At 34.2% G+C, this 25,299-nt stretch overlaps 1 protein-coding gene across 2 annotated transcripts; it reads left to right on the forward strand.

Moving 5' to 3' along the window:
• Positions 1 to 409: 409 nt before the first annotated feature.
• On the forward strand, positions 410 to 24,223 carry LOC123542375 (carbohydrate sulfotransferase 15-like). Of its 2 annotated transcripts, none has more exons than XM_045328196.2 (9): positions 410 to 1,587; positions 7,290 to 7,387; positions 8,770 to 8,969; positions 14,877 to 15,093; positions 16,282 to 16,386; positions 18,150 to 18,306; positions 18,783 to 18,960; positions 20,224 to 20,371; positions 22,874 to 24,223. In XM_045328196.2, the coding sequence occupies exons 1-9, from the start codon at positions 1,457 to 1,459 to the stop codon at positions 23,071 to 23,073; spliced, it is 1,434 nt and encodes a 477-aa protein (XP_045184131.2). In that variant the 5' UTR covers positions 410 to 1,456; the 3' UTR covers positions 23,074 to 24,223. The 2 variants fall into 2 exon arrangements, with proteins under 2 accessions (XP_045184131.2, XP_045184132.2); XM_045328197.2 differs by lacking the exon at positions 410 to 1,587 and adding an exon at positions 4,370 to 6,004.
• The last annotated feature ends 1,076 nt before the right edge of the window (positions 24,224 to 25,299 follow it).

Consider the following 25,299-nt stretch of genomic DNA (forward strand, 5'->3'; position numbering starts at 1 on the left):
TTCTCCTTTTACCCTGCTTTGTATCTAAAATGGATTAGTCCATCATTCAGTTTGGGCAATACCATTTATTATTCGAAGGGGTATTTACTGAAAGTTAACTGACTGAAAAGCGAACAGTGCAGATCATGATCAGCCTGCATTATATGTACAGACTGATCTTAGTCTTCACTGGTCGCAAAAGGCAGGGTCACTTGCCGTCAGCAGACTTAACGCTAAAATAAGATCAAATGTCAGAAGACCTTTATACTTAAAACAATATTCATAGAAACTAGATCCTGATTAATTACATTGTTGACAAAGCAAACTCGTTTAAACAATATGTTACCAATAAAATGTTTACTTCGCATGCATAACAAAAGGAAAAGCAGTGGACAGCTGTTGAATCATTTAATTGTGAAAATGTTATTTCTTTTGTTGCAAGAGATAGAAAGCATGATTATCAAACTGCTTTGGGTATGTTTATTCTTCTTCAGGGAAATAAAACAGGATTCTGTTCCACATATAGTACAGATGGAAGTTCAGTGAATACATGCTTGTTAATGTATTGCAAACGAAAGACCTTATGTCGAAAATACTGGTAGAAAAGACATAATTGAAATATATTTAAATACATTTTTCAGTTTAAGTTATTATACAAATGGAGATTCAATGAATACATGCTTATTAATGTATCTTATGTCGGAAATACTGATAGGAAGGACATAACTGAAATATTTAAAAACATTTATCAGTACTAGTTATTATACAAATGGAGATTCAGTGAATACATGCTTATTAATGCATCTTATTTCGGAAATACTGATAGAAAGGACATAACTGAAATATTTAAAAACATGTATTAGTACTAGTTTTTATACAAATGGAGATTCAGTGAATACATGCTTATTAATGTATCTTATGTCGGAAATACTGATAGAAAGGACATAACTTAAATATTTAAAAACATTTATCAGTACTAGTTATTATACAAATGAAGATTCAGTGAATACATGCTTATTAGTGTATCTTATGTCGGAAATACTGATAGAAAGGACATAACTGAAATATTTAAAAACATTTATCAGTACTAGTTATTATACAAATGGAGATTCAGTGAATACATGCTTGTTAACGTATTGCAAACGAAAGACCTTATGTCGGAAACACGGATAGAAAGGACATAACTGAAATTTTTAAATACAATTATCGTTATTAGTTAAAAACTTTTCAAGAAAGAAGGACTTAAACGAATGGTTGAAATTTTCCCTTTGGATTATTTTTCTTATTCGTGTTTTAAATTAACATAAACAAGCTCATAACTTTAAATGGAATAATTAGAATTATTTACGGATGACTTAAAATCTATCTGTTTTTGGAAAATTCATTGTTAAATTGTATGAGCTTGAATAACACGTATTCGTGTTAAATGAGCAAGTACAAAGTATTTTCAAATTTGATAGTAATCTATGGTTAATTCATGACGTCTTTTCGGAAACAAGATCAAAGGTTATATAACATTTGTATGACTATTAGACGGTTTATTCGAAGGCACAAGTTTAATATGATTTGTTTAGTTTCGAAGTTTTGTCGGCAATGTATAAATATAAGGTAGGTTTAGTTTCGCATTTTTTGTCGAGAATGTGCAAATATGAAGGAGGTATGGTTTCGCATTTTTGTCCACAATGTACAAATATAAGGTAGGTTTAGTTTCGAATTTTTGTCCTCAATGTACAAATATGAGGTAGGTTTAGTTTCGCATTTTTTGTCCACAATGTACAAATATAAGCTATGTTTAGTTTCGCACTTTTTGTCGACAATGTATAAATATGAGGTAGGTCCTGTTTAAACGTTTTGCTTAAGGTAACACAAAACTGCAACTCTTAATTATAAATTGCACACGTTATGATTATTTTTTTTAAAAGTGCAATTGTGTTTTAGTTTGTTAGTGAGGTACCTCAGTTTTATTGCAAATTCAAACCTTCTTATAACAAATGTAAGATATTCGTTTTGTTAGTTAGGTGGTAATTTTAGTTCTCTTTTAGAAAAATAATGTTTTCTGAGATTAAGTTAACTTTCTAGTGTACTTGATTAATGATTTTCCCCCAAGAAACCCATACTTATCGAACGGTGTAAGGCTATCATATTTCAAAATATTGATAGTGAACCGACACGGTCATGAACAGTGTTCCATGAATTTGGAAACTTTTTTCATGCAAAGCGGCTCGGAAAAAGTAGACTGAAATTTAACAAGAGCTCGTAGAACACGAAATGTCCCTTTAATGCCTTCCGTAATTGCACAAGGAACAGAAATTATCTGGTCACTGTACACAAAAGTTCTACTGCTCTGTGTCAATGTGACTTGACCTTTGACCTATTGACCTCAAAATATGATAGGGAGGTCATCATGTGGTCTGAATGATTCCAACCTCAAAACTGTATTAAAGAGCTCGTGACACGGAAACCAAGCCTATTCACAGAAGTTATCGTCCGAAAAGTTTAACTGTTCATGTGCAATGTGACCTTGTCCTTAATGCTACTGACCTCAAAATCAATTTGGGTCATCTTCTGGTCATGACCATCCTCCCTATCAACTTTCATGATCCTTGGCCCAAGCGTTCTTGAGTTATCATCTGGAAACCATTTGACTGTTCAAGGCCAATGTGACCTTGCCCTTAATGCTACTGACCTCAAAATCAGTAAGGACCATCTGCTGGTCAGGATAAACCTCCCTTTCAACTTTCATGATCCTAGGCCCAAGCGTTCTTGAGTTATCATCCGGAAACTGTTTAACTGTTCCGGGTCACTGTGACCTAGACCTTCGATCTACTGACCTCAAAATCAATAGGGAACATTTGCTTGTTATGACCAACCTCCCTATTAACTTTCATGATCCTAGGCCCAAGCAGTTTTGAGTTATCATCTGAAAACTGTTTAACTGTTCCGGGTCACTGTGGCATTGACCTTTGACCTACTAACCTCAAAATCAATAGGGGTCATTTTCTGGTCAACCTTTCTGTCAACTTTCATAATCCTAGGCCCAAGTATTCTCGAGTTATCATCCGGAAACTGTTTAACTGTTCTGGCTCACGGTGACCTTGACCTTTGACCTCAAAATCAATAAGGGTCATTTGCTGGTCATGACCAATCTTTTTATTAATTTTCATGATCCTAAGCCCAAGCGTTCTTGAGTCATCATCCGGAAACCGTTTAACTGTTCCGGGTCACTGTGACCTTGACCTTTGACCTACAGATCTCAGTATCAATGGGGGTCATCTGCTGGTCATAACCAACCTCGCTACCAACCTTCATGATCCTAGGCCCAAGCGTTCTTGAGTTATCATCCGGAAACGGATTGGTCTACATACCGACCGACAGACCGACCATCTGCAAAACAATATACCCCTCCTTCTTCGAAGGGAGGTAAAAAAAAGGCCTTTTTCTGAAACAATTATTGAATTAATTACTAATTATTAGATAATTAAAACAATCATTCTTTGGCCCTGGCTGTGTGTTTCTTGTCTCCACGCTTTCATGTAATATCCTGTTAAAATATTTTTTCCTGTTTTTTTGTATATGTATATGCAAGCAAATTTTCCTTCCTCCGTTCTATGAGCAAATTGGAACATGGTATTTCGCCGAACAATGATGTTGTCAACATTTGGAAAACTTCGGCTTTCTTGACAGTATTATGAATAGTTGTCAGATTACAAATTCAAAAAGTATTAGGCTAAAGACTCATCCCCCCCCCCCCCCCCCCACCCCCCCACCCCCCGCCATCATACTAACCCCACATTCCAAGGAGGGTCACACATAATCCAATAATAAATAATATATGGTCAACTAATATCGTATATATTAATTATATTAATGATACTTATATTTATTTTTAACTAGATAGAATATTCAAAATAAATAATGTTACCATATTCACCTGCAAAACTAAACTGTTACCTATCCCTATACATAAACTGGTCCTGTTTACAGCTTTTTTAAATATTTGTTGTTTACAATATAAAATGTACATTTAGTTTATTATTAATTACAAATGAAAAAGACGTTTGAAGGATTCAGTCTATGGAAATATACGCTGGTACTTTTCTGCCTTTGGTCATGCACGGTTCATATTGCTTTATTTCTAACATACGTATACAGATGTGTATTAATAAAAAGGCTAGCTGTTAAATGACTCGTCCCATGATAAAAAGAATTTTTTTTGATCTTGCACTAGTAGAAACAGAAATGATATCGAAAGGAAAATACAGAGAAATACTGCATACCCTTATTATCTTGGTCCTGTCCGGCAACTGGTACCAATCCGGATAAATCAATTGAATTGATAATTTATAACCTTAGTCCGGGTGACTGGTCCTATCCGGCAACTGGTCTGTCCCCAAAAATGATCATTTTCAAAACGATGGAATAAGTATAAAGGTGTTACTTGCAATTTTCATGTTATTGTTATTTTAATAACGTATCTTTGGTTGCGGTTAAACAAAAATTTTAGTTGTTAACTTTGACGTCAAACTGTCGAAGCTGCCAAATTCAGCATTAAACGTTCAACAAATTGAACACCATCAAACATGAGGGTATGTCTTGATTTTGGTAGGCTTATAAAATGCTCATTTATGACGCCTGAATTTCTGAATGCTACTTTAGGTTAAACTAATTTGTTTTAGCTCGATTGTGATGAAAGCTTCAAGCTTATTGTAAGCTTGATCGAGTCCGCTTCCTGGAAAAACCAGCACTGGTGTCATATGACATGGTCGTGACCCCAGTGGGGCTCGAACCATCGAACCTGGATTGAGCGGCCGAAACCTTATCCACCTGACCACCGCTCCCATGAATGCTACTTTATCAATACATTTCCATATATATCCCTGTCATGCCAGATTTACCAACTTAGAATGAGTTCATAATCAATGCCATGTCTCAAAAAAAAAAAATCCTCCCCATCATGAAAATAAAACAGTTTCTTATAATGATTCTCTTAAAATAAATTCAAATGTCAGAGGTCCTTTGTACTTAAGACAATGTTCATAGAAACTAGATGTTGATCAATTACATTGTTGACAAGGCAAAATCGTTTTAACAATGTGTTACCGATAATGATTACTTCGCATGACTTCGCATATATGACAAAAGGAAAAAAACAGTGGACAGCTGTTGAATCATTTAATTGTGAAAATTTTATTTCTTTTGTTGCAACAGATAGAAAGCATGATTATCAAACTTCATGAGGTCTGTATATTTTCCTTCAGGGAAATAACACATGATTCTCTGTCACATATTGTACAAATCGAAATTCAGTGAATACATGCTTGTTAACGTATTGCAAATGAAAGAGCTTATGTCGGAAATACTGATAGAAAAGACATAACTGAAATATATTTAAATACATTTATCATTATAAGTTATTATACAAATGGAAATTCAGTGAATACATGCTTATTAATGTATCTTATGTCGGAAATACTGATAGAAAGGACATAACCTAAATATTTAAAAACATTTATCAGTACTAGTTATTATACAAATCGAAATTCAGTGAATACATGCTTGTTAACCTATTGCAAATGAAAGAGCTTATGTCGGATATACGGATAGAAAAGACATAACTGAAATATTTAAATACATTTATTGGTATTAGCTTAAACTTTTCAAGAAAGAAAGACTTAAATGAATGATTAAAATATTCACTTTGGATTATTTTGCTTATTCGTGTTTTGAAATAACGTAAACCTGTTTACAAAATATGAAATAATTGGAATTATTCGCCGATGACTTAAAATCTATTTTTTTTTAAATTCATAATTTGCATTGTATGTGTGCTTTAGTAATACGTTCTTGTGTTAAATGAGCAATTATAAAGTATTATGATAGTGTTCTGTTAATGCATGGAGTCTTTTCGAAAACAATGTCAAAGGTTATATAACATTTGTGTGACTATCAGACGGTTTATTCGACGGCACAAGTTTAATATGATTTGTTTAATTTCGAATTTTTGTCGGCAATGTATAAATATGAGGTAGGTTTAGTTTTGCATTTTTGTCGACAATATACAAATATGAGATAGGTTTAGTTTCGCATTTGTGCCGACAATGTACAAATATAAGGTAGGTTTAGTTTCGCAATTTTTGTCGACAATGTACAAACATAAGATATGTTTAGTTTCGCATTTTTGTCGACAATTTACAAATACGAGGTAGGTATTGTTAAAAAAAAATGTTTAAGGTAACACAAAACTGCAACTCTTAATTATAAATTGCACACTTTATGATTATTTTTTTTAAAGTGCAAATTGTGTTGCAGTTTGTTAGTGAGGTACCTCAGTTTTATTGCAAGTTCAAACCTTCTTATAACAAATGTAAGATATTCTTTTCGTTAGCTAGGTAGTAAGTTTTTTGTTCTCTTTTAGAAAAAAAATAATGTTTTCTGAGATTAAATCAACTTTCTAGTGTACTTGATTAATGATTTTTCGCCAAGAAAACCAAAGTTATCGAACGGTGTAAGGCTACCATATTTCAAAATATTGATAGTGAACCGACACGGTCATGAACAGTGTTCCATGAATTTGGAAAACTTTATAAGCAAAGCCGCTTGGTAAAAGTAGACTTAAATTTAAACAGGCTGTTTTCTGAAACAATTATTGAATTAATTAATTATTAATTATTAGAAAATAAACATAATTATTATTTGGCCTAGGCTGTGTTTTCTTTTCTAAATGCGTCCATGTAAGATCCTCTTAAAAATATTTTTTCCGGTTATTTTGTAAGATGCAAGTAAATTTTCCTTCCTCCGTTCTATGAGCAAATTGGAACATGGCATTTCGCCGAACAATGCTGTTGTCAACATTTGGAAAACTTCGGCTTTCTTGACAGTAGTCTATTATGAATAATTGTCAGATTACGAATTCAAAAAGTAGTAGGCTAAAGACTCACCCATCCCCCACTTCCGTCCCCTTATTTATCATACTACCTCCACATATTTCCAAGGAGGGTCACAAATAATCCAATAATAAATAATGTATGGTCAACTGATGTCGTATATATTAATTACATTAATGATGCTTGTTGTTTTTTTAATAATAATAACTGACAATATATTAAGCAGTTTTTATTTCAATCGCGTGACTAGATAGAATATTCAGAAAAAATAATGTTAATGAAAAATGCAAAAACAATGTATATTGTTCCTCGAAAACGCGGTATTCATAACAAGATCCTAGATAGAAGTTATACCCCTTGTATATATACACATGCACTCTAATTGCTTAATTTCTTAAATGAAAATGCCTTGATATTATTTTTTAGGGCACGGGATGGCGTGAAATACATACAAGTTGTTGTCACCGTAATATTATTAGCATATCTAGGAACAGTGCATTTGCATGACTTTTTTTCTACAAAAGGTAATCAATCAGATTTGATTTTCAGACTTTAATAATAATTGAAATAATTAAGGCGCTCATTCGGACTTATATAACGTTGCAATATTCATAGGAAACAAAAGCACCATACATTTAATAGCTGCATTAATTTTGTTTGTTTTGGGTTTAACGCCGTTTTTCAACAGTATTTCAAGCAGTTAACCTAACCAGTGTTCCTGGATTCTGTACCAGTACAAACCTGTTCCCCGCAAGAAACTGCCAACTTCCCCACATTGTTATCGTTGAAATAATATTATGTATAGGGAGAGAGTTTCTGAAAAAGCTATTAGCTTCCTACTCAATCCTCTATGTTGATATATGTTACATTGTAACAATTGCGATTATGCTGAATATATATTATTTAAACCAACTTAAACATATTTCATTTTAACTATTTCATCGGTTATTTTTGTCAAATTTTAGCTACAAACACCACTGCATAGACACACTAAAGTTATTATCTGCACTTTGTACTAGTCAGATGAAATATTGCCTTACCATTTTCCGCTGGATTTGCATCTTAAAGCTTATGCGTTTCTGGCCCCCTTGCCAAATTTTCTGACAAGGAAAATGTATATCAATTACATTTTGGGTTACACACTGTTGGTCCAGTTCACATACGAATAATACACATCCCCCCTGTCATCTGGTGGCTTGATTCATTGCACTGTCTAGAAAAGAGCGGCCTGGCATCGTTCCTGCACAATTATAGGCAAAATTCCTATTACAGGAATATATATATATATATATATATATAAAAAATGTAAAAGTTTGTACCGGATCAAGTATATTATAAAGAAAAAATAAACAACATTACATGAGTAACATTATATTTGCCTACCGGTTTCGTTTATACTCATCATATTGTTTTATTTGCCCTGATGAGTATAAACGAAACCGGTAGGCAAATATAATGTTACTCATGTAATGTTGTTTATTTTTTCTTTATATATATATATATATATATATATATATATATATATATATGCAAATGTACCTGGATTCAACAGTTAATTTATGCACACAGAAGCTTAAGTAAATGGAATTTATGACGTTGAAGATATACTCGAATGAATTTGAACGAGCCACTTTTACATTTCTTTCCTGTTTGCATGTTTCCCTTTTGTATATTTCGCTTATAATACGCGCTCGATTATAAGACGCACCCCGACATTGGATATACAATCTGGGGTTTCTTTTCTTTTAATTTCCTTGTAGTACACGCTTATAAGATGCTCCCCACTCTTTGAACTGGAAATATGACTTCTAATAATGCGTCTTATAAGCGAAAATATACGGTATACAAGTAATCATAAGTAACTTTCTTCGAACATATAATTGCTTTCATTGACTTTCTTTTTCAGAAAGACTGTCGGAAAAAATTGGTATTAATCTTACTAAAAAGGAAACTCAATTTCCATACTTGCATGTAACGCTTCCAAGAGTAACATTTCGGCATCAATTGCTGCATGCCAAGACTACGTTATCACAGAAAACTGCCACGACTGCATTACCAATAGATCCGAATGTATTCAGAAGGAATGACACTACGCCAGAATTAACGGTTATTAAACTTACGCTTTCACAATATTTTTATATTTTAACTTAAACATATTTTAACTAACTTTGCCTAGCTCTTTGCAAATAGAAAGTCAGGGTTTTATAATGTGCATAGCACCAATACACGTTTAACCCTCATTCTCGAGGCTGCTTGATGTATTTGCATTTGGCATGACTGCACATTTGGCATAAATGTATGCTAAGTTCGGACAACACATTGTATCTGAAAACATTTTTTACAAGTACAGTTATGGCTTTTTAAATTTGTTTTACTATTGACTAGATTAGATTATGATATTAGACTCTTTCTTATCTTCTGAACAAAGAAAAACAACCTAAAATGTGCATCATGTCAAACACTGCTTACTATTTAACATCTATTAGTTTGCTGTGTGGACTTTGCTCCACAGCGCAGTACACACTGAAATTCAATCTTTGAAAGTTTCAATCTGCAGTTGTTTATCCTTGTTAGAGCAGACTGCCAGTTATCACAAAATCTGAACATCGTACATTTTTATTCACATTATTCTCTTTTTATTTCATTGTGTTTGCAACTGGTGTCTTTAAAACAACATATTCTTGACGATATATGACCCTATTGTGTCGATTCGCCATAAAATTTAAGTCGCTCACTCACTCACTCACTCACTCACTATTTTATTGATTAGATTTGTTTTAGTCAAGTATTCAATTGCCTTTGCCTCTTCGTCAGTTGAAAGAGATTTTATTCAAAAGACGACTTTGCTGGTTTCCTTCAACGTTAATTTTAAAAAATGATTTTTTAATATAAACCTTAAAATACATGTATCTTTCTAGTTTGAAGTCAGGACTTTGATAAATCCAGGTTACCTACTTGTATTGCATGTATTGTCTAGCTACTATTACTAAGTAATGACTTTGTTAGTGATCCTTATCGGAAGTATGTGGGATCAATGTGATAATCAAAGGATGCGGCGTTGCAGAGTTCCCATATTTATCATACTGATCCTACATATTTCCATGGAGTGTCACGTACAAAACAAAACGATAAAAATCTTACAGGGAATGCCACGTTCCAAAGGACGCAGCCTCCCCAAAACGAAACTCACTACACGCAGATATGTACACTACCAACACACACACGCACATACAAAGCAAACACACAAGACAAAACGAACAAATAAAGAAACACAGTGGGGCACCGCCTTGGAACGGTCAGTGGCAAAAACACCACCCGTTTATGATGCGCACCCAACCTCACTCTAACCCCCACCACGTACCAAAGTCGAGGGACGGTGGAAATAAAAGTAATACCCGCCAGGTGAACCTCTAACACACACACAATGGAAACAAAAGACATGGCATGTAAACACAAAAATGCTCCTGTGCAATTATAGAAAAGCAAACCTAAAGAACCAAAAACGTATGTACTCGATGCCTTTGCAGAAGACACCCTTAAGGGCCCGACTAAACAGACCAGAGGACAGAAATCAAAACAGTTAAGTCCTGGTATAATCTAAAAACTGCTTTTCACAGAGTCCTCCCCCTCTTCCGTCAGACAAAATGAAAGAGGGAAGCGTAGCGTCCAACTGTAAACGGGTTGAACATTAAACATGCGGCGTGTCTCAAAACGGTTGGGTCGTAATCTCTTTTAATAAAACGTTTTATAATTTTACCAAATACAGCTGGAAAACGAAGTTTGTAAACCACATCCCAATAAAATTAATTTATTTCATAGACCCCTTATGTTTAGCCAATCCCAACATGAAATATCTACTGACCCTATATAGGAATATAGGGGTCATAATGTGACAATTGTTTTACCAATACGGGAAAGAAAGAAAAGATTACCATACCAACTTACATTGTGTTTAATCTTACAGCGAAACTTCTATATTCATATAAAAAGTGTAAGAAGTAAATATTTAATTTAATTTGTTGAGTTTAACGTCACAGCGACACAATTATTTTCTAGCTTTTGATGGCGGAGGAAAAACCTAAGTGGCACTCCATGTATTATTTTAGACAAAAGAGGGTAACTTGGTAGAACCAGCGACGTTTCATAAACTGGTCGGATTGCTTCCTCTCATCACACACTCGAGGTTACGAACCCACAGCTGTGAGGGCAAGTTAGGACCTTAACCATTCAGCATCAAATGCTCCTGTGTACTACCACTAAAAACTGGTTGTGTTTTTAACAATTAACTTTTTTCTGCATGACATTTATGTAATTATGAATTTAGCTATATATTATTAAACTTAATTTATTAAATACATATGATGAGGATTTTGTACATTAGAAGTAGTTATCTAAACATAAAAATATTTTAGTGAAAGATGACCAATGGATATTTTTAATACAAAAGCCATTAGATTATTCAATGTCCATCTTCCACTAAAATATCTTATCTGTAGATAGTTATTTCTCAATTGTTAAAATCCTCACCAAATGTATTTAAGTATATAGATTAAGTGTTTATATAGAGGTTCACTCGTAATTAAATGCCAAACGTTAATAGTCTGTTATTAAAAAAATAAATTGCAGTTTTAGCGGTTGTACACATTTACACTGTATTTAGCTAAAAATGTATCGTGAACTGTTTAAACCTAATGCCGTACTTTCAATACACGTAAACCTGTTAATTTAACGTTTACGTAAGTACATGTAGTAACTGTTCATATTTTTAAATATGAAATTTGGGTCTAGTATACCCATACTGGCTCGCGACCACCAAATCCGGACGACCACCAAACCGGACAGTCCCGTAAACACTTTATTTCGGTCTTTAACCTTGCTAATCTGTTTACGATCAAATGGACGCTTGATTTTCAACAACAGTAGGTGACGATACCCATAGGTGACGTGTGACGTCCGTAATAACTCTCCACGCACTTGAACTCGGTCTATATTTTCTGGTCCTTTGAGGTCCTGGAATCCATGTAACATAGTTCTATTTACGCCATTGATGAAGGGTCTGATGGTGACGTTGTTGCGAGTTTTTTTACCTCTCCTGAAAATAACTCAGACAAAGGTAGTCTGCATTTATTTTGCTTTTTGTGGTCTATGTTTCAAAATAATCTTACAGACTTTATTTACCATGACAACAGAAGTCGTTCAGTATCCCCTTGTCCTTACGCCTACACGTACATGGAATTATTGTCACATTTTCTGTTCCTTTGGGATAATTGAGTTTATTAGTTAAGCGTCCCTTTGTCCATGGATTCAGAGTCACATTTTCTGTACTTTTGGGATAGTTTAGTTTATTTGTTAAGCATCCTTTTGTCTACGCCTTCCGTACCTGGATTCAGTGTCATATTTTCTGTTCTTTTGGGACAGTTTAGTTTATTCGTTAAGTGTCCGTAAGTGTGTTGCACATCTAATTACTCAAGAACATACTCAATCAAATGCATCTTAAGCATCAAGTTTTAAAAATCTAAATCACGCATGTATATTCAAACAGTTTACAATCTTATTACTACTAATTATCTACTAATTACTACTAGTTACTACTAATTATCTACTAATTACTACTAATAATAATCTAATTACTACTTAAGAACAGATTCTGTCAAATGCATCCTAAGCATCAAGCTTTAACAATGTAATACATGCATGTATATTCAAACAGTTTACAATATTACTACCTCTCATCAATGAATAACATGTGTTATATACTCGATGAACTGTTTCGATATAACACTGAAACAAACAAATATCCTCTATTAATTTTAAAGCGTATAACAGAAGATATCGATGTGGAAAAAAAAACACAACAGATGTGCTTCCAAAGAAAGCAGTGAGCGCAAATAATACGAATGAAGGCTATAATATTGACGTTTTATAGAAATATATTTTATAACCAACGTATTTTTCTGGGTTTATTTTGTTTAGTTAAATGACAGCAAGGACAAAATGACGTTTTATACATATGTTCCTGCGATAGATTCAAATAATAAAATACTGTAAAATCATTTAATTTCTTGGGCATGAAATTTCGTGGTTTTGGTCAAAACGGCAATTTCGTGGGGAAATGAATTCGTGGATTTCAACTTTTGAATTTAAAATAAATGGGAATTTTTTTTGTTCGTTGGGATTAAATTTCGTGGATTGACACTACAACGAAATCCACCAAAATTAGTCCCCCACGAAAATTAATGATTTCACAGTAGCATGTTTGATAGTTAAACCATATCATGCTGAACAAGATTGATTCTGCCTTTGCGACCAGTGCAGATCTGATCATAATCTGCACTGTTCGCCATTCAGTCAGTATCTTTTTGATATGCACTCATATTAACAGTTAATGGTACTGTCCAAATTGAAAGATGGACAAGTTCGTTATAGAAATTTAGCAGGTTAGGGATTAAAAAAATAACTCATCATCAAAACATTTAAAAGTCAAAAGCTAAGAGTAAATTCTAATATACTGACTAATATACCTACAGTTATGTGGGGACAAAATATTCAGAATATAATCTTTAATAAGAAAACCATTTGAGCCGTGCCATGAGAAAACCAACATAGTGGCTTTGCGACCAGCATGGATCCAGACCAGCCTGCGCATCCGCGCAGTCTGGTCAGGATCCATGCTGTTCGCTTTCAAAGCCTATTGCAATTAGAGAAACTGTTAGCGAACAGCATGGATCCTGACCAGACTGCGCGGATGCGCAAGCTGGTCTGGATCCATGCTGGTGTTGGTTTTCCCATGGCATGGCTCATTTGTTTATACTAACAACTAAACCAGATAAAACTATATTCTCCTTGTATCGTAGATGAAATTATCTCACGCTAAGGGATTAATCCCCTTGTGAATATATTTCCACCTGCAGAAATGGGTTGTATTATAACACATTTCATACTCCTAACGTAATATCAATTGATATGGATATTTTTGAATGTGTCAAGTTACAAAAGTTTCGATTTTATTATCAATTATGGCAAAGATCAACAGACAAACGTACACACGTCCCAACTGAATGAATACATATAAACAGTCTGAGGTAAATGGTGCCATAGTTAGTCAGTAACACATAATTTTTCATCATGGTATCCAATTTGAAAACAAGTACAAAATAACCGAAATCTAAAGAAATTGTGTCACACAATTGTTTTGATAAAAATGACGGACGTCTTGTATAAACTGAACAAAGTCACAATTCTGTGACAGTATATTGTTGCTTGAGTGTTTGAACAATAGATAAGTATTAGATATGTGTGTTTATTGTTACAGCTGAACAAGTATTTTACTTTCTATTTTCTATTATTCTGATAATTAATTCCTTAGTGAGTACATATTGTTTCATGTTGTTACTAATAAATGGCGTTTTCTTGATTACTGACATTTCTAAATACATTTAGCAAGAATATATTTCGTCATGTGTCTTTTTAAAGTGTTCAAGTTTTCGGTTCAATGAGAAGTTATTATAAAAGTAAGCATATGTTATACAAATTATCAAATTACTTTGAAGTTTTTTTGTAAAAAGATATTATACCCTTGATAGCATGACTGTTTCTTAAAGCATACATGCTTGTTTTTAATTTTGTTATAGTATTGTCATTGTTTTGTATGTCTTGGGCATTGTTCTACATTGTTAGAGGGCCAAACGCAATATATTTTCCGATTTGCCTAATAAACTGAACTGAACTTAACTTAAAAACCTCCTTTATTTTGTAAATGAACTTGTTGTTTTGTTATAATGTAAACGATTAAACATAATAAATTAACCAGACATGCTTGCCTAAAGCAAATTACGTCACATGCCCTAATTAGGGAGCTAAATTTAAAACACGTGCACAAACTATCATTTTAAGTCGAATTTCGGTTATCTCGAAGTAAACCACTCACTCTCTTGGAATTCGGCATACCGGGTTTCAACTGTAATTATTTTTTTCTTTTATTCAATTAAATGTTCCTTTGGGATTCCCTTGCAGGAAAAATTGCCATTTCTATCGGATTACAAGTCTCCATGTTGGAGAGAACTCGATGAGATACTGAAGCCTGATATCAGGCTGAACTGTTTACCGTATTTCTATGTGGTGGGTGTTTCACAATGTGGAACCAAAGATCTTTTCGAACGATTGACGCAGCACCCTCTAATATCAAGTAATGTGAAGGCGGGAAACCGCTGGTTAACCAGACTACGATTTGGTAAGTATTGCTTACTAAACGATAGAATTTTAACACCCTCTGATATCAAGTAACTTGAAGGCGGGAAACAGATGGTTAACCAGACTACGATTTGGTAAGTATTGTGACCGTCTCGGTAGCCTAGTGGTAGAGCGCCCTCTTCGAGTTCAGGAGGCCGTTGGTTCGGTCCCTGGCCGTGTCAAACCAAAGGCGTAAATAATGGTACTAGTAGCTTCCTCATTTGGCGCTCAGCATTTAGAGGATAGTGCTAGGACTGGTCAGCCCAGTGTCAGTATAATGTGACTGTGTGGGGTATTATGCCACGTGTCTACTGCGTGATATTCCAGTGAGGCAGCACTATAAAGTTGGGCATTGCGCTCACTGTTAGATGACTGCAAAATTGTTGAAAAAGACGTTAAACCCGAACACACACACACACACACAATGCTGAGATGTCCAATGCCGACAAGTTAAATTATGGAAAAGTAATTGAGAACCTTAAGTAGAAATCTTACTACATTTGTATATCAATACTTAGTTCCAGTGTATCCTTTAGAGGACACGTGTATATACCCGAAAATAAAATTTGATTTTTTTTTTCATTCTACAATGTATTTTGTTTTTAATGTTAACAGAATTTTAAATCGTAATAACCTAATATTATAGAAGAATTTTAAAAGTGTTCCCTTTGTACCGCAAAACATTTTAATGTTTCATTCCATTTAAGATATAAAGATAAAAATATATAAAGAAAACAGTCCTGGAAACATAGAAATGTATGGTTTCCGACATAACAGTACAATAACATGTAAAAACAGTGATATGTTTATACGTAAGCTTTTTGAAGAACTTCGACTGGTTACAAAAACAATCTGTTTACATTTTGTTTGGCATTTTCCAACAGGTAATGTGACCAATTCGGTCAAAAAGATCTAAGCTTATTTCGAAAAATCACTACTTAATACTTTAGTTCATGTAAATCCGCAATATAATCCTGATACTGAATCAAAGTCATAGCTGAGATATGCACAATATTCTATCCCTTACGTAATTATATGTATATATTATAAGTTAGCTGAAGAAACTTATTAAAGCGAAGACTGTGTTGGATTTTTGATTTACATTATCATATTACATCATTAATAGGATTTCAAAAAGAACAGAAGTAGGTTTAATATGAATTATGAAAAATACAAAATATATTTTCAGCTGGATTTCCAAATTTATCCGATTATCTACAATACTACTACCGTGCTGTAGAAACAGATATTAAGAGGTTAAAAACAAAGGAGGGTTATCATAATGCCATATTTGGTATGTACGAACGACGAACAAGTCCCCTACTTATACAGTTGAAACTCGATATCTTGAACTTGCTTATCTCAATATTACGGCTATCTCGAAAACATTTTCAAATCCCGTCCCGAAAACATGTGCATATAATTACATATAATTTTATGTCGAATTTCGGTTATCTCGAATTAAAATGCTCGCTCGTTCCTTTGGAATTCGAGATATTATGTTTCAATTGTATGTGTTATCAATATTCACTATTCATTATTTTTAATCCTTACCGTGCTAAATTTCTAAAATGGACTGGTCCATCTTTCAAAACATTGGGCAGTACCACTTGTTTATCAAAGGGGCGTTTACCGAAAATTTACTGACTGAATAGCGAACAGTGCAGACCATGATCAGCATGCACGGACGTGCAGGCTGATCTTGGTCTGCACTGGTCGCAAAAGGCAGAATCACTTTCCGCCAGCAGGCTAAAGGTTAAAGAGTCATAATGCAGTTGTTTATGTTATGGCTGTCATATTTGTTTGTTATGAACCTAAAATATATTCAGTTCTTGTTAAATTCTATTTTTGACAGCTGTTTCCTCATATAACTTTCAAAGGTTTGAATACTGATTAACATAGTAGAACGTTTTATTTAATCCATTGTTTATGGCTCCTACTGTAAAAGTTGTCATCCACCTCTGACTCATGTTGGGATGCTGGGCAGTTATTTGCAGAAAAAAGGTTTATACTGTAAAAGAATCCAAGAACACCAGTTAGGTTTACTGCCTGTCATTAAATAATTGAAATACTGTTGAAAAACGGCGTTAAACTCCCCCCCCCCCCCCCCACCCCTCCCAAAAAAAAAAAAAAAATTGGACAGTTGCTTTATCGGTTTTACACATAAAAGTCTTACAGAACTTTCATTGTCGTGTGATGACTGTAAAATCTCGCCCGGTAGTGTTGTTATGGTTTCAGGTTCTGCGGGATAAAAACGTCCAATATGCATAGACCTATACAGAGGTCATATATGTTATATGCTTCCAAATGAATCTTATATTTCATTTTCCTTTCTTAGCCATTGCCAGCAAACATCCCTCTCGAACAAAACAAAACTATTCGTAAACTTGTGATTTGAAATTAATGATTTTCTACAGTAAAATTTACCGTTTTAAAAACACTACTAACTCAAAATCTTGGAAAATGTATATTTAGTCCAGTGTAAATTTGAATGTTCCCGAATTGAGCTAATAAGCCAACTTGTACATATTTTGCTAAAATAATAAGAAAAATTCTATTCAGTCAAAAAATATCAAACTTTAAGATGAATTCCTGACTGAAAGCACCACAGCCATTTATAAGAATAAAGTCATAATGTTATCAAACAGATATTTCAATACGAAAGTCCTTTTTGTTATAATACAGATGTTGACAAACATTCGTATTGACAAGGGCAGTTATTATAATATTTATATTTACGCCAATCGATTCCTGGTCATGTAATTTTTGCATAATCAATGGTGGATAAACCATGGTTTAGTTACTGCAGATAAAGTTTGATATTTTAATGTCCATCACAATAATATTATAGAGAAATTGGAGTTTTTAGGTGAGGTGGGGGTTGAATTCAACGTCACGTTTATGCAAATATAAGTTTTATGGCGAATTTCGGCTGTCTAGCATGTATTGTACAGACTTTAAGCTGCACACTGTTAATGCAGATTTAATGTAATTCAGCACCACTCAACAGAAACACATGCTTAAAATTTAAAGTTAAATTTGAATTTACTGTTATAGGGGATTTCACGCCGTCAACTATTTGGGACAATCATTTGCTAAACAAAGAAGCGAAGAAGTTAAATATGAGTGACCCACCTTATACTCATGCTGACGTCATCAAGCGTTTAAACCCAAACGCTAGAATTATAGCTTTGTTATGTGACCCAACTGAGAGGTACATTGTATATTTCCAAATACTTTCATTAGCCAAACAAACCATATACAGTTGAAACTCGATATCTCCGTTTCGCTTTTCTCAAAATTCCGGATATCTCGAAATGATCGTAAAAACACATGAACAAAATTTCATTTCAAATTCGAGTTTTGGTTATCTCAATTCAAAACACTTGAACCCTTGGAATTCGAGGTACCAAGTTTTCAACTGTTTTAAATAATCTGATAATAAAACTGGGTCCAGATAAGTTAAAACGCATATTTCAGATCTATTTCTGTCAGATAAAGTACAAATAATGATGTAAATCTCGAAGAGAAAGCGTTTAAAGACACCACCTTGTTCTCATATTTGTATACGGAAGTTGTAAGTTTCCAAAGAAAAAGTATTGGCTAGACTCCCAGGAAAAAGAACGAATTAAATTTGGTAGACCAATCAAGGTATGATTTAACGACTTGTGCCTACTTTACCTGTTCCAGGCTGTTTCAAGACTACCTAGGCATGGCTGAAGAGAACGAAGCTAATCCATATGCCGACGAATTTCATGCTCATGTCAAAGCATCTGTAAAAAGGTTTTCAAACTGTTTAAAAAACACCTCATTTCTCCGATGTGTTTACTTTGGGAAACCACCGTCATCGTACCGTGCAGCGGGGCTGGTAACTTTTTTATGCCATAAAGCACTTCTTACAATTAACGTAGAAATTATGGAATGCTGTTTATTAGCCCTTAGCCAGCTAAATTTCTAAAATGGACTGGTCTATCATTCAATTTTGGGCAATACCATTTATCATTCGAAAGGGTGATCACTAAAAATTTACTGACTGAAAAGCAAACTGTGCAGACTATGAGCATCCTGCATGGATGTGCAGGCTGATCTTGGTCAGCACTGGTCGCAAAGGCAGAATCAGTCGTGTCCAGCATGATAAGGGTTAAAACTTAATTTACTGAACACAGTGATTACGTTTTAGCATACAGCTCATTTGTATGGTTTTGTTTTTGTTGGTGTTTTCGTCGCATTGACATATTTTTAGGTCATATGGCGACTTTCTAGCTTTGATGATGTAGGAGACCCCAGGTGCTCCTCTGCAGGTGCTCCTCTGTGCATTATTTCTGCACTGGCGAGCAAGTGAGTAGAACCACCGACCTTCCGTAAGCCTCACATGAAGAATTCAAAGCCCCGAGTGAGGTTCGAACAAACAACGATGAGGGGCTAGTGAGTGAATTCAGTGACCTTAACCACTCAGACACGGAGATCTCTTTGTATGTTGTTGTCCAGAACTGATAAACCCTTTAGACATAATGTAAATAAGTATGTTTTATTATGTAAAAGGGCCATATGTCCATGAATACTGTAATTCTTACTCTTTAACAGAAAGTAAAAACCATGAAGTAAATATCAATTAAGGTCCACAAATAAGCAAGGCTATTAAAATAATATCAAATACTGATGCCTGGTAAGCTCATATAATTGGTATCATTTGAAAGTGTATTGTCTTCTAAAAAAGAAAATATATATTACATGACAAAAATATTTTTTTAGATATTTTTTTTACTTTTAGTTTTCAGTGATACTTCAACAGAAATCCAGTTATAACAGTGAAAGATTTTACATTTCGCAGTGAAAACATTATTATTTATGGTCATCTTATTTACTAATTATTGTTCAACAGACACATCTCATTCAAATGATACCAAAAATCCCCCAAAAACATAGGGTCACCAGGCATCCGTATTTACCTATTTGTGGATCGGATACAATACTCGCGATATTGTTAAAATGGTATCCTACTTTAATTTGAATTATAATTTTGGTAAATATTTACGCGAGGATTAATTTTCGCTAAATGAAGGGCCTTGCGAATATAGCGAAAATTAAACCCTCGTGAAAATTTCTGCTTAACAGTAGATTACATTTTCAGGTTAGAATTGAGATCGGCCTGTACCATGTTCATCTTGAAAATTTTATGAAGATATTCCCAAGGAATCAGATATTGATCGTCCAAAAGGAACAGCTTGATAAACAGCCTGTCACAGTAATACGAGACATTTTCAGATTTTTGGACGTTGGTAAGTGTAACATGTATGATTACTGATTCGCACAGGTGTCTGTTTCGTTTAAATACCAGATACTTGTGACATTGTACATCTATATCGCACTGATTGTAACTTCTTAATAAAAATAATACGAATGACAATAAAACTACACGGCAAACTGATTGCATTAGCATCTTCCTAATAAAAAATACCAGTGACATTATAACTCTTATATACACTGATGGTATTAGAAACTTCCTTATCATAATTCCAGTGACATAACTCTACGACAAGTGATGGTATTAGGAAAGTCCTTATTGTAATTCCGATGACATAACTCTACCACACACTGCTTTGGGAACTTCCTTATTATAATTCCAATGACATAACTCTACGACACACTGATGGTATTAGGAACTTCCTTATTATAATTTCAATGGCACAATGCTACGACACACCGATGGTATTAGGAACTTCTTTATTATAATTCCAATGGCACAATGCTACGACACACCGATGGTATTAGGAACTTCCTTATTATAATTTCAATGGCACAATGCTACGACACACCGATGGTATTAGGAACTTCTTTATTATAATTCCAATGGCATAACTCTACGACACACTGATGGTATTAGGAACTTCTTTATTATAATTTCAATGGCACAATGCTACGACACACCGATGGTATTAGGAACTTCTTTATTATAATTCCAATGACATAACTCTACGACACACTGATGGTATTAGGGACTTCCTTATTATAATTCCAATGACATAAGTCTACGACACACTGATGGTATTAGGGACTTCCTTATTATAATTCCAATGGCAAACTCTACGACACACTGATGGTATTAGGAACTTCCTTATTATAATTTCAATGGCACAATGCTACGACACACCGATGGTATTAGGAACTTCTTTATTATAATTCCAATGGCATAACTCTACGACACACTGATGGTGTTAGGAACTCCTTATTATAATTTCAATGGCACAATGCTACGACACACCGATGGTATTAGGAACTTCTTTATTATAATTCCAATGGCATAACTCTACGACACACTGATGGTGTTAGGAACTCCTTTATTATAATTTCAATGGCACAATGCTACGACACACCGATGGTATTAGGAACTTCCTTATTATAATTCCAATGACATAAGTCTACGACACACTGATGGTATTAGGGACTTCCTTATTATACTTCCAATGGCAAACTCTACGACACACTGATGGCATTAGGGACTTCCTTATTATACTTCCAAAGACAAACTCTACGACACACTGATGGTGTTAGGAACTTCCTTATTATAATTCCAATGGCACAATGCTACGACACACCGATGGTATTAGGAACTTCCTTATTATACTTCCAATGGCAAACTCTACGACACACTGATGGCATTAGGGACTTCCTTATTATACTTCCAAAGACAAACTCTACGACACACTGATGGTATTAGGGACTTCCTTATTATAATTCCAATGGCACAATGCTACGACACACCGATGGTATTAGGAACTTCCTTATTATAATTCCAATGACATAAGTCTACGACACACTAATGGTATTAGGGACTTCCTTATTATAATTCCAATGACTTCCTAATAATGATACCAGGGGCCTTTAAATGGTACAACACACACTTCTTCCTTATGATATTACTGGTGACAGTATAACTACACACCAAACTACTGGAATAAGGAACTACCTGATTAACTACTGGTGACAGTATAACTATGTTACAGACTGGTGGTAATAGTGACTTCTTAGCTGTTGCTTGGTCTTTTAAACATCAAATGACTGTATCCTCACTTATGATTTAAAAATCTAAATATGAAAGCAAAATAATATTGCAATAAATATGAATTTTTTTGTCGGCCGAGAACAAAATATATTAATATAATGTTCATTTATGAAAGAACTAAACGTAATGCAATTTCAGAAGACTGGACACTATTGATTTCAACAAATTAATGGGGAATCTCCCTTTCAGCTTTCCGTGACCGTACATATATGGCTATACGTGTATTATATGTATAATACACTGACTAAAGGTTAGGGTTAGTATTTCCATGTCAAAGATGAACGGTTATATACGGTCACGGATGGCTAAAAAGGAGAACATTGATAAATCAGCTATGTAATTCTTTAGTCTCCTAAAAGCGGTTGATCTGTCGAAATCTGTCACTTTCAATGGTTTTGATCTCTTCATTCTTTGAACAGTGTGCAAAGGGATTGCTTGAAGAGGTTTTAAATATAGTCAAAAGTTTTGAATCCTCGTTTTTTTTTTTTTTGCATAACTGGACGGGGTAAACCGGAATAGCAAAAAGTAGGTGATTTTGCGAAACGCGTTTAAATCAACAAGACAATACACGGTAAAATCCTTCTTTGTTTGCATAAAGGTAAATCTTAAAAGTGTTAGTATTGTCATTTTATAAAATCCCTGTAACTATGAAAAGCTAAAATAATCTTTCAATTTAATTCCACTATATATTGCATTATCTGTTTTAAATATTTTGCAGGAAATATGGAAGATCCGACCGCGTGGCAGAAAATTGTATTCAATACAGGCACTGATCTTATCAAACGACCCATTGGTGATATGAGACCGGACACTAGAAAACTTATACAAGACTTTTACAAACCTTATAATGACCGATTAACTCAACTTCTAGGACCTGAGTTTGACTATAATAAAAATAGTTCTCTTGTTTTGATATAATTATGTTTATAGACACTTGCTGCAGTTTCTTGAATGAGGGATGGGGCAAACATTTCCCAATTAGAGAATTTGTTCAAACTTTGTATATGGACACTGTTTCATGTTAAAACAGAAAAATACAAAACATTCGTAAGTCACTGTGCTTCTTTAAGAGTTATCTGCCCTGAAAACTTGATTTATTTCTTCAAATTTGAATAGTCAAGGGCAGATATTCCTGAACAAGCATGTTGACCTTCGATATTTTTTTCATAATTCTGTTTCTAACATGACACTGTTCATATACAAAGTTTGAACAGAATCTATCATTGTTTTTTTTTTACAAAAACAGTTACTGTCACATGATGCTTACATTTTGTATCTGTTGTTTCTCCTTATTGCATTATAATTATTTCAGTTGAAATTCGATAACTCGAACTCGCTAATATCAAAACTTCGGCTATCTCTTAGACATTTTCAAGTCCCGTCCGAAAACATGTGCACAAAGTATCATTTAAGTCGAATTTCGGTTATCTCGAAATAAATGCTCCATTCCTTAGAATTCGAGATACCGAGTTCCAACTGTATACGTCACAATGCGATATGACAAAACTCTAAGGTTGCTATGGGAATCCATGGCTGCTTCTATGGGTTATAAAAATGGCCAATGCATGCCGAAATAGCATTACAAGATTCGTAATAGAACGGAATTTTCGGGTTCACAATACGTATCAATTACTTTAAAGATAAACATAACATCTTGTAGCACTTTTACGACAAAACTTAGATTTAAAAATATCCATTCAAATGATTATCTCATTCGCACATTTCGTATTTATAGCATTAATTTGAATTTCTGAATATATGATATTATTATTTATTTTGCATTTTCAAAATTGGTTCCTTCGATCTCTTTGTATAATTCAGCTGGTAATGTTAGTGTGTTTCATTTATTACTCATATAAAAGTAGTTGGAATTATTGATTAACTTCATAGTTACACTCAAACTTCATAACCAATGTTGATATTTATAAATCTTTTCCTTCCATGTTCGTCATTTTTAAAATTACTTGCCTCCTCAACGTACCACGTCTTATCGAATACTGGATTTCCGTACAACCTCTGTTAAATCAAAACTTTATTTGAGTAATTAGAATAAAATTGCGGAATCCCAGTTACTTTGTTGTTGTGTTAAGGTAAATTAAGGTAAATTTTATATACCGTCGCTTTGTGAAACAATGAACATCAGCTCTGTAGAACTTTTTAGCGACCCTATTTCAAAAACAGTTAAAACCAATTATACATTACCCCAGCAATTCGCTGGTGCCCATTTACAGCTTGGTCGACTGACGCAGTCGTGATGAAGTGCCTTGCCCAAGTACACACCGCAGTGGGAGTAGCCAGGGTTCCAACCAGGGGCCTTCACCTCTGTAGGAATGCGTCTTAGCCCTCTCGACCAATGCGTCCACACGATGTTATAGGCTGGGCAATCCACATTTCGTTACCATAAGCCCATAATCATAAAAACAAGGACAAATATACAGAAGAAACAGTCATGTTCACAGAATGCGTTCCCCTTTAGACAAGCCCCTATAGTTATGTTCACACAATGCGTTCTCCTTTAGACAAACCCCTATAGTTATGTTCACAGAATGCGATCTCATTTAGACAAAACCCTATAGTCATGTTCCGAGAATGCGTTCTCCTTTAGACAAAACCCTATAGTCATGTTCACAGAATGCGTTCTCCTTTAGACAAAATCCTATAGTTATGTTCACAGAATGCGTTCTCCTTTAGACAAAACCCTATAGTCATGTTCACAGAATGCGTTCTCCTTTAGACAAAACCCTATAGTTATGTTCACAGAATGCGTTCTCCTTCAGGAAAAAAAACCCCCTACATTCCCCTTTAGGAACAAAAGCCTACAGCAGTGTACGTATGAATCCTAACACAATAACTGAACAAAATCAAAAACACAGATAGCGATAACAAAATAAAAAAAACAAATACAGTGGAATACCGCTTTTGAACGGTCAGTGGCTAAACGTCGGAAGTTCAATACAGTGCACAAAATCTCACACAAAAACATTACCATTTAACACACTTAAAACAAACTTAAAACAAACAAAAGTAAATAACAGACGTTGATCACTCACAGATTTAAAAGTTAGAAAGTACACTGCATGTTAATCAAATATATATCAAATAAGTAAAACGACTTCACGTTCCTTTTGAACTTGATGAACCATA

This window comes from Mercenaria mercenaria, chromosome 19 (assembly GCF_021730395.1).
Source record: "Mercenaria mercenaria strain notata chromosome 19, MADL_Memer_1, whole genome shotgun sequence".
NCBI lineage: Eukaryota > Metazoa > Mollusca > Bivalvia > Venerida > Veneridae > Mercenaria > Mercenaria mercenaria.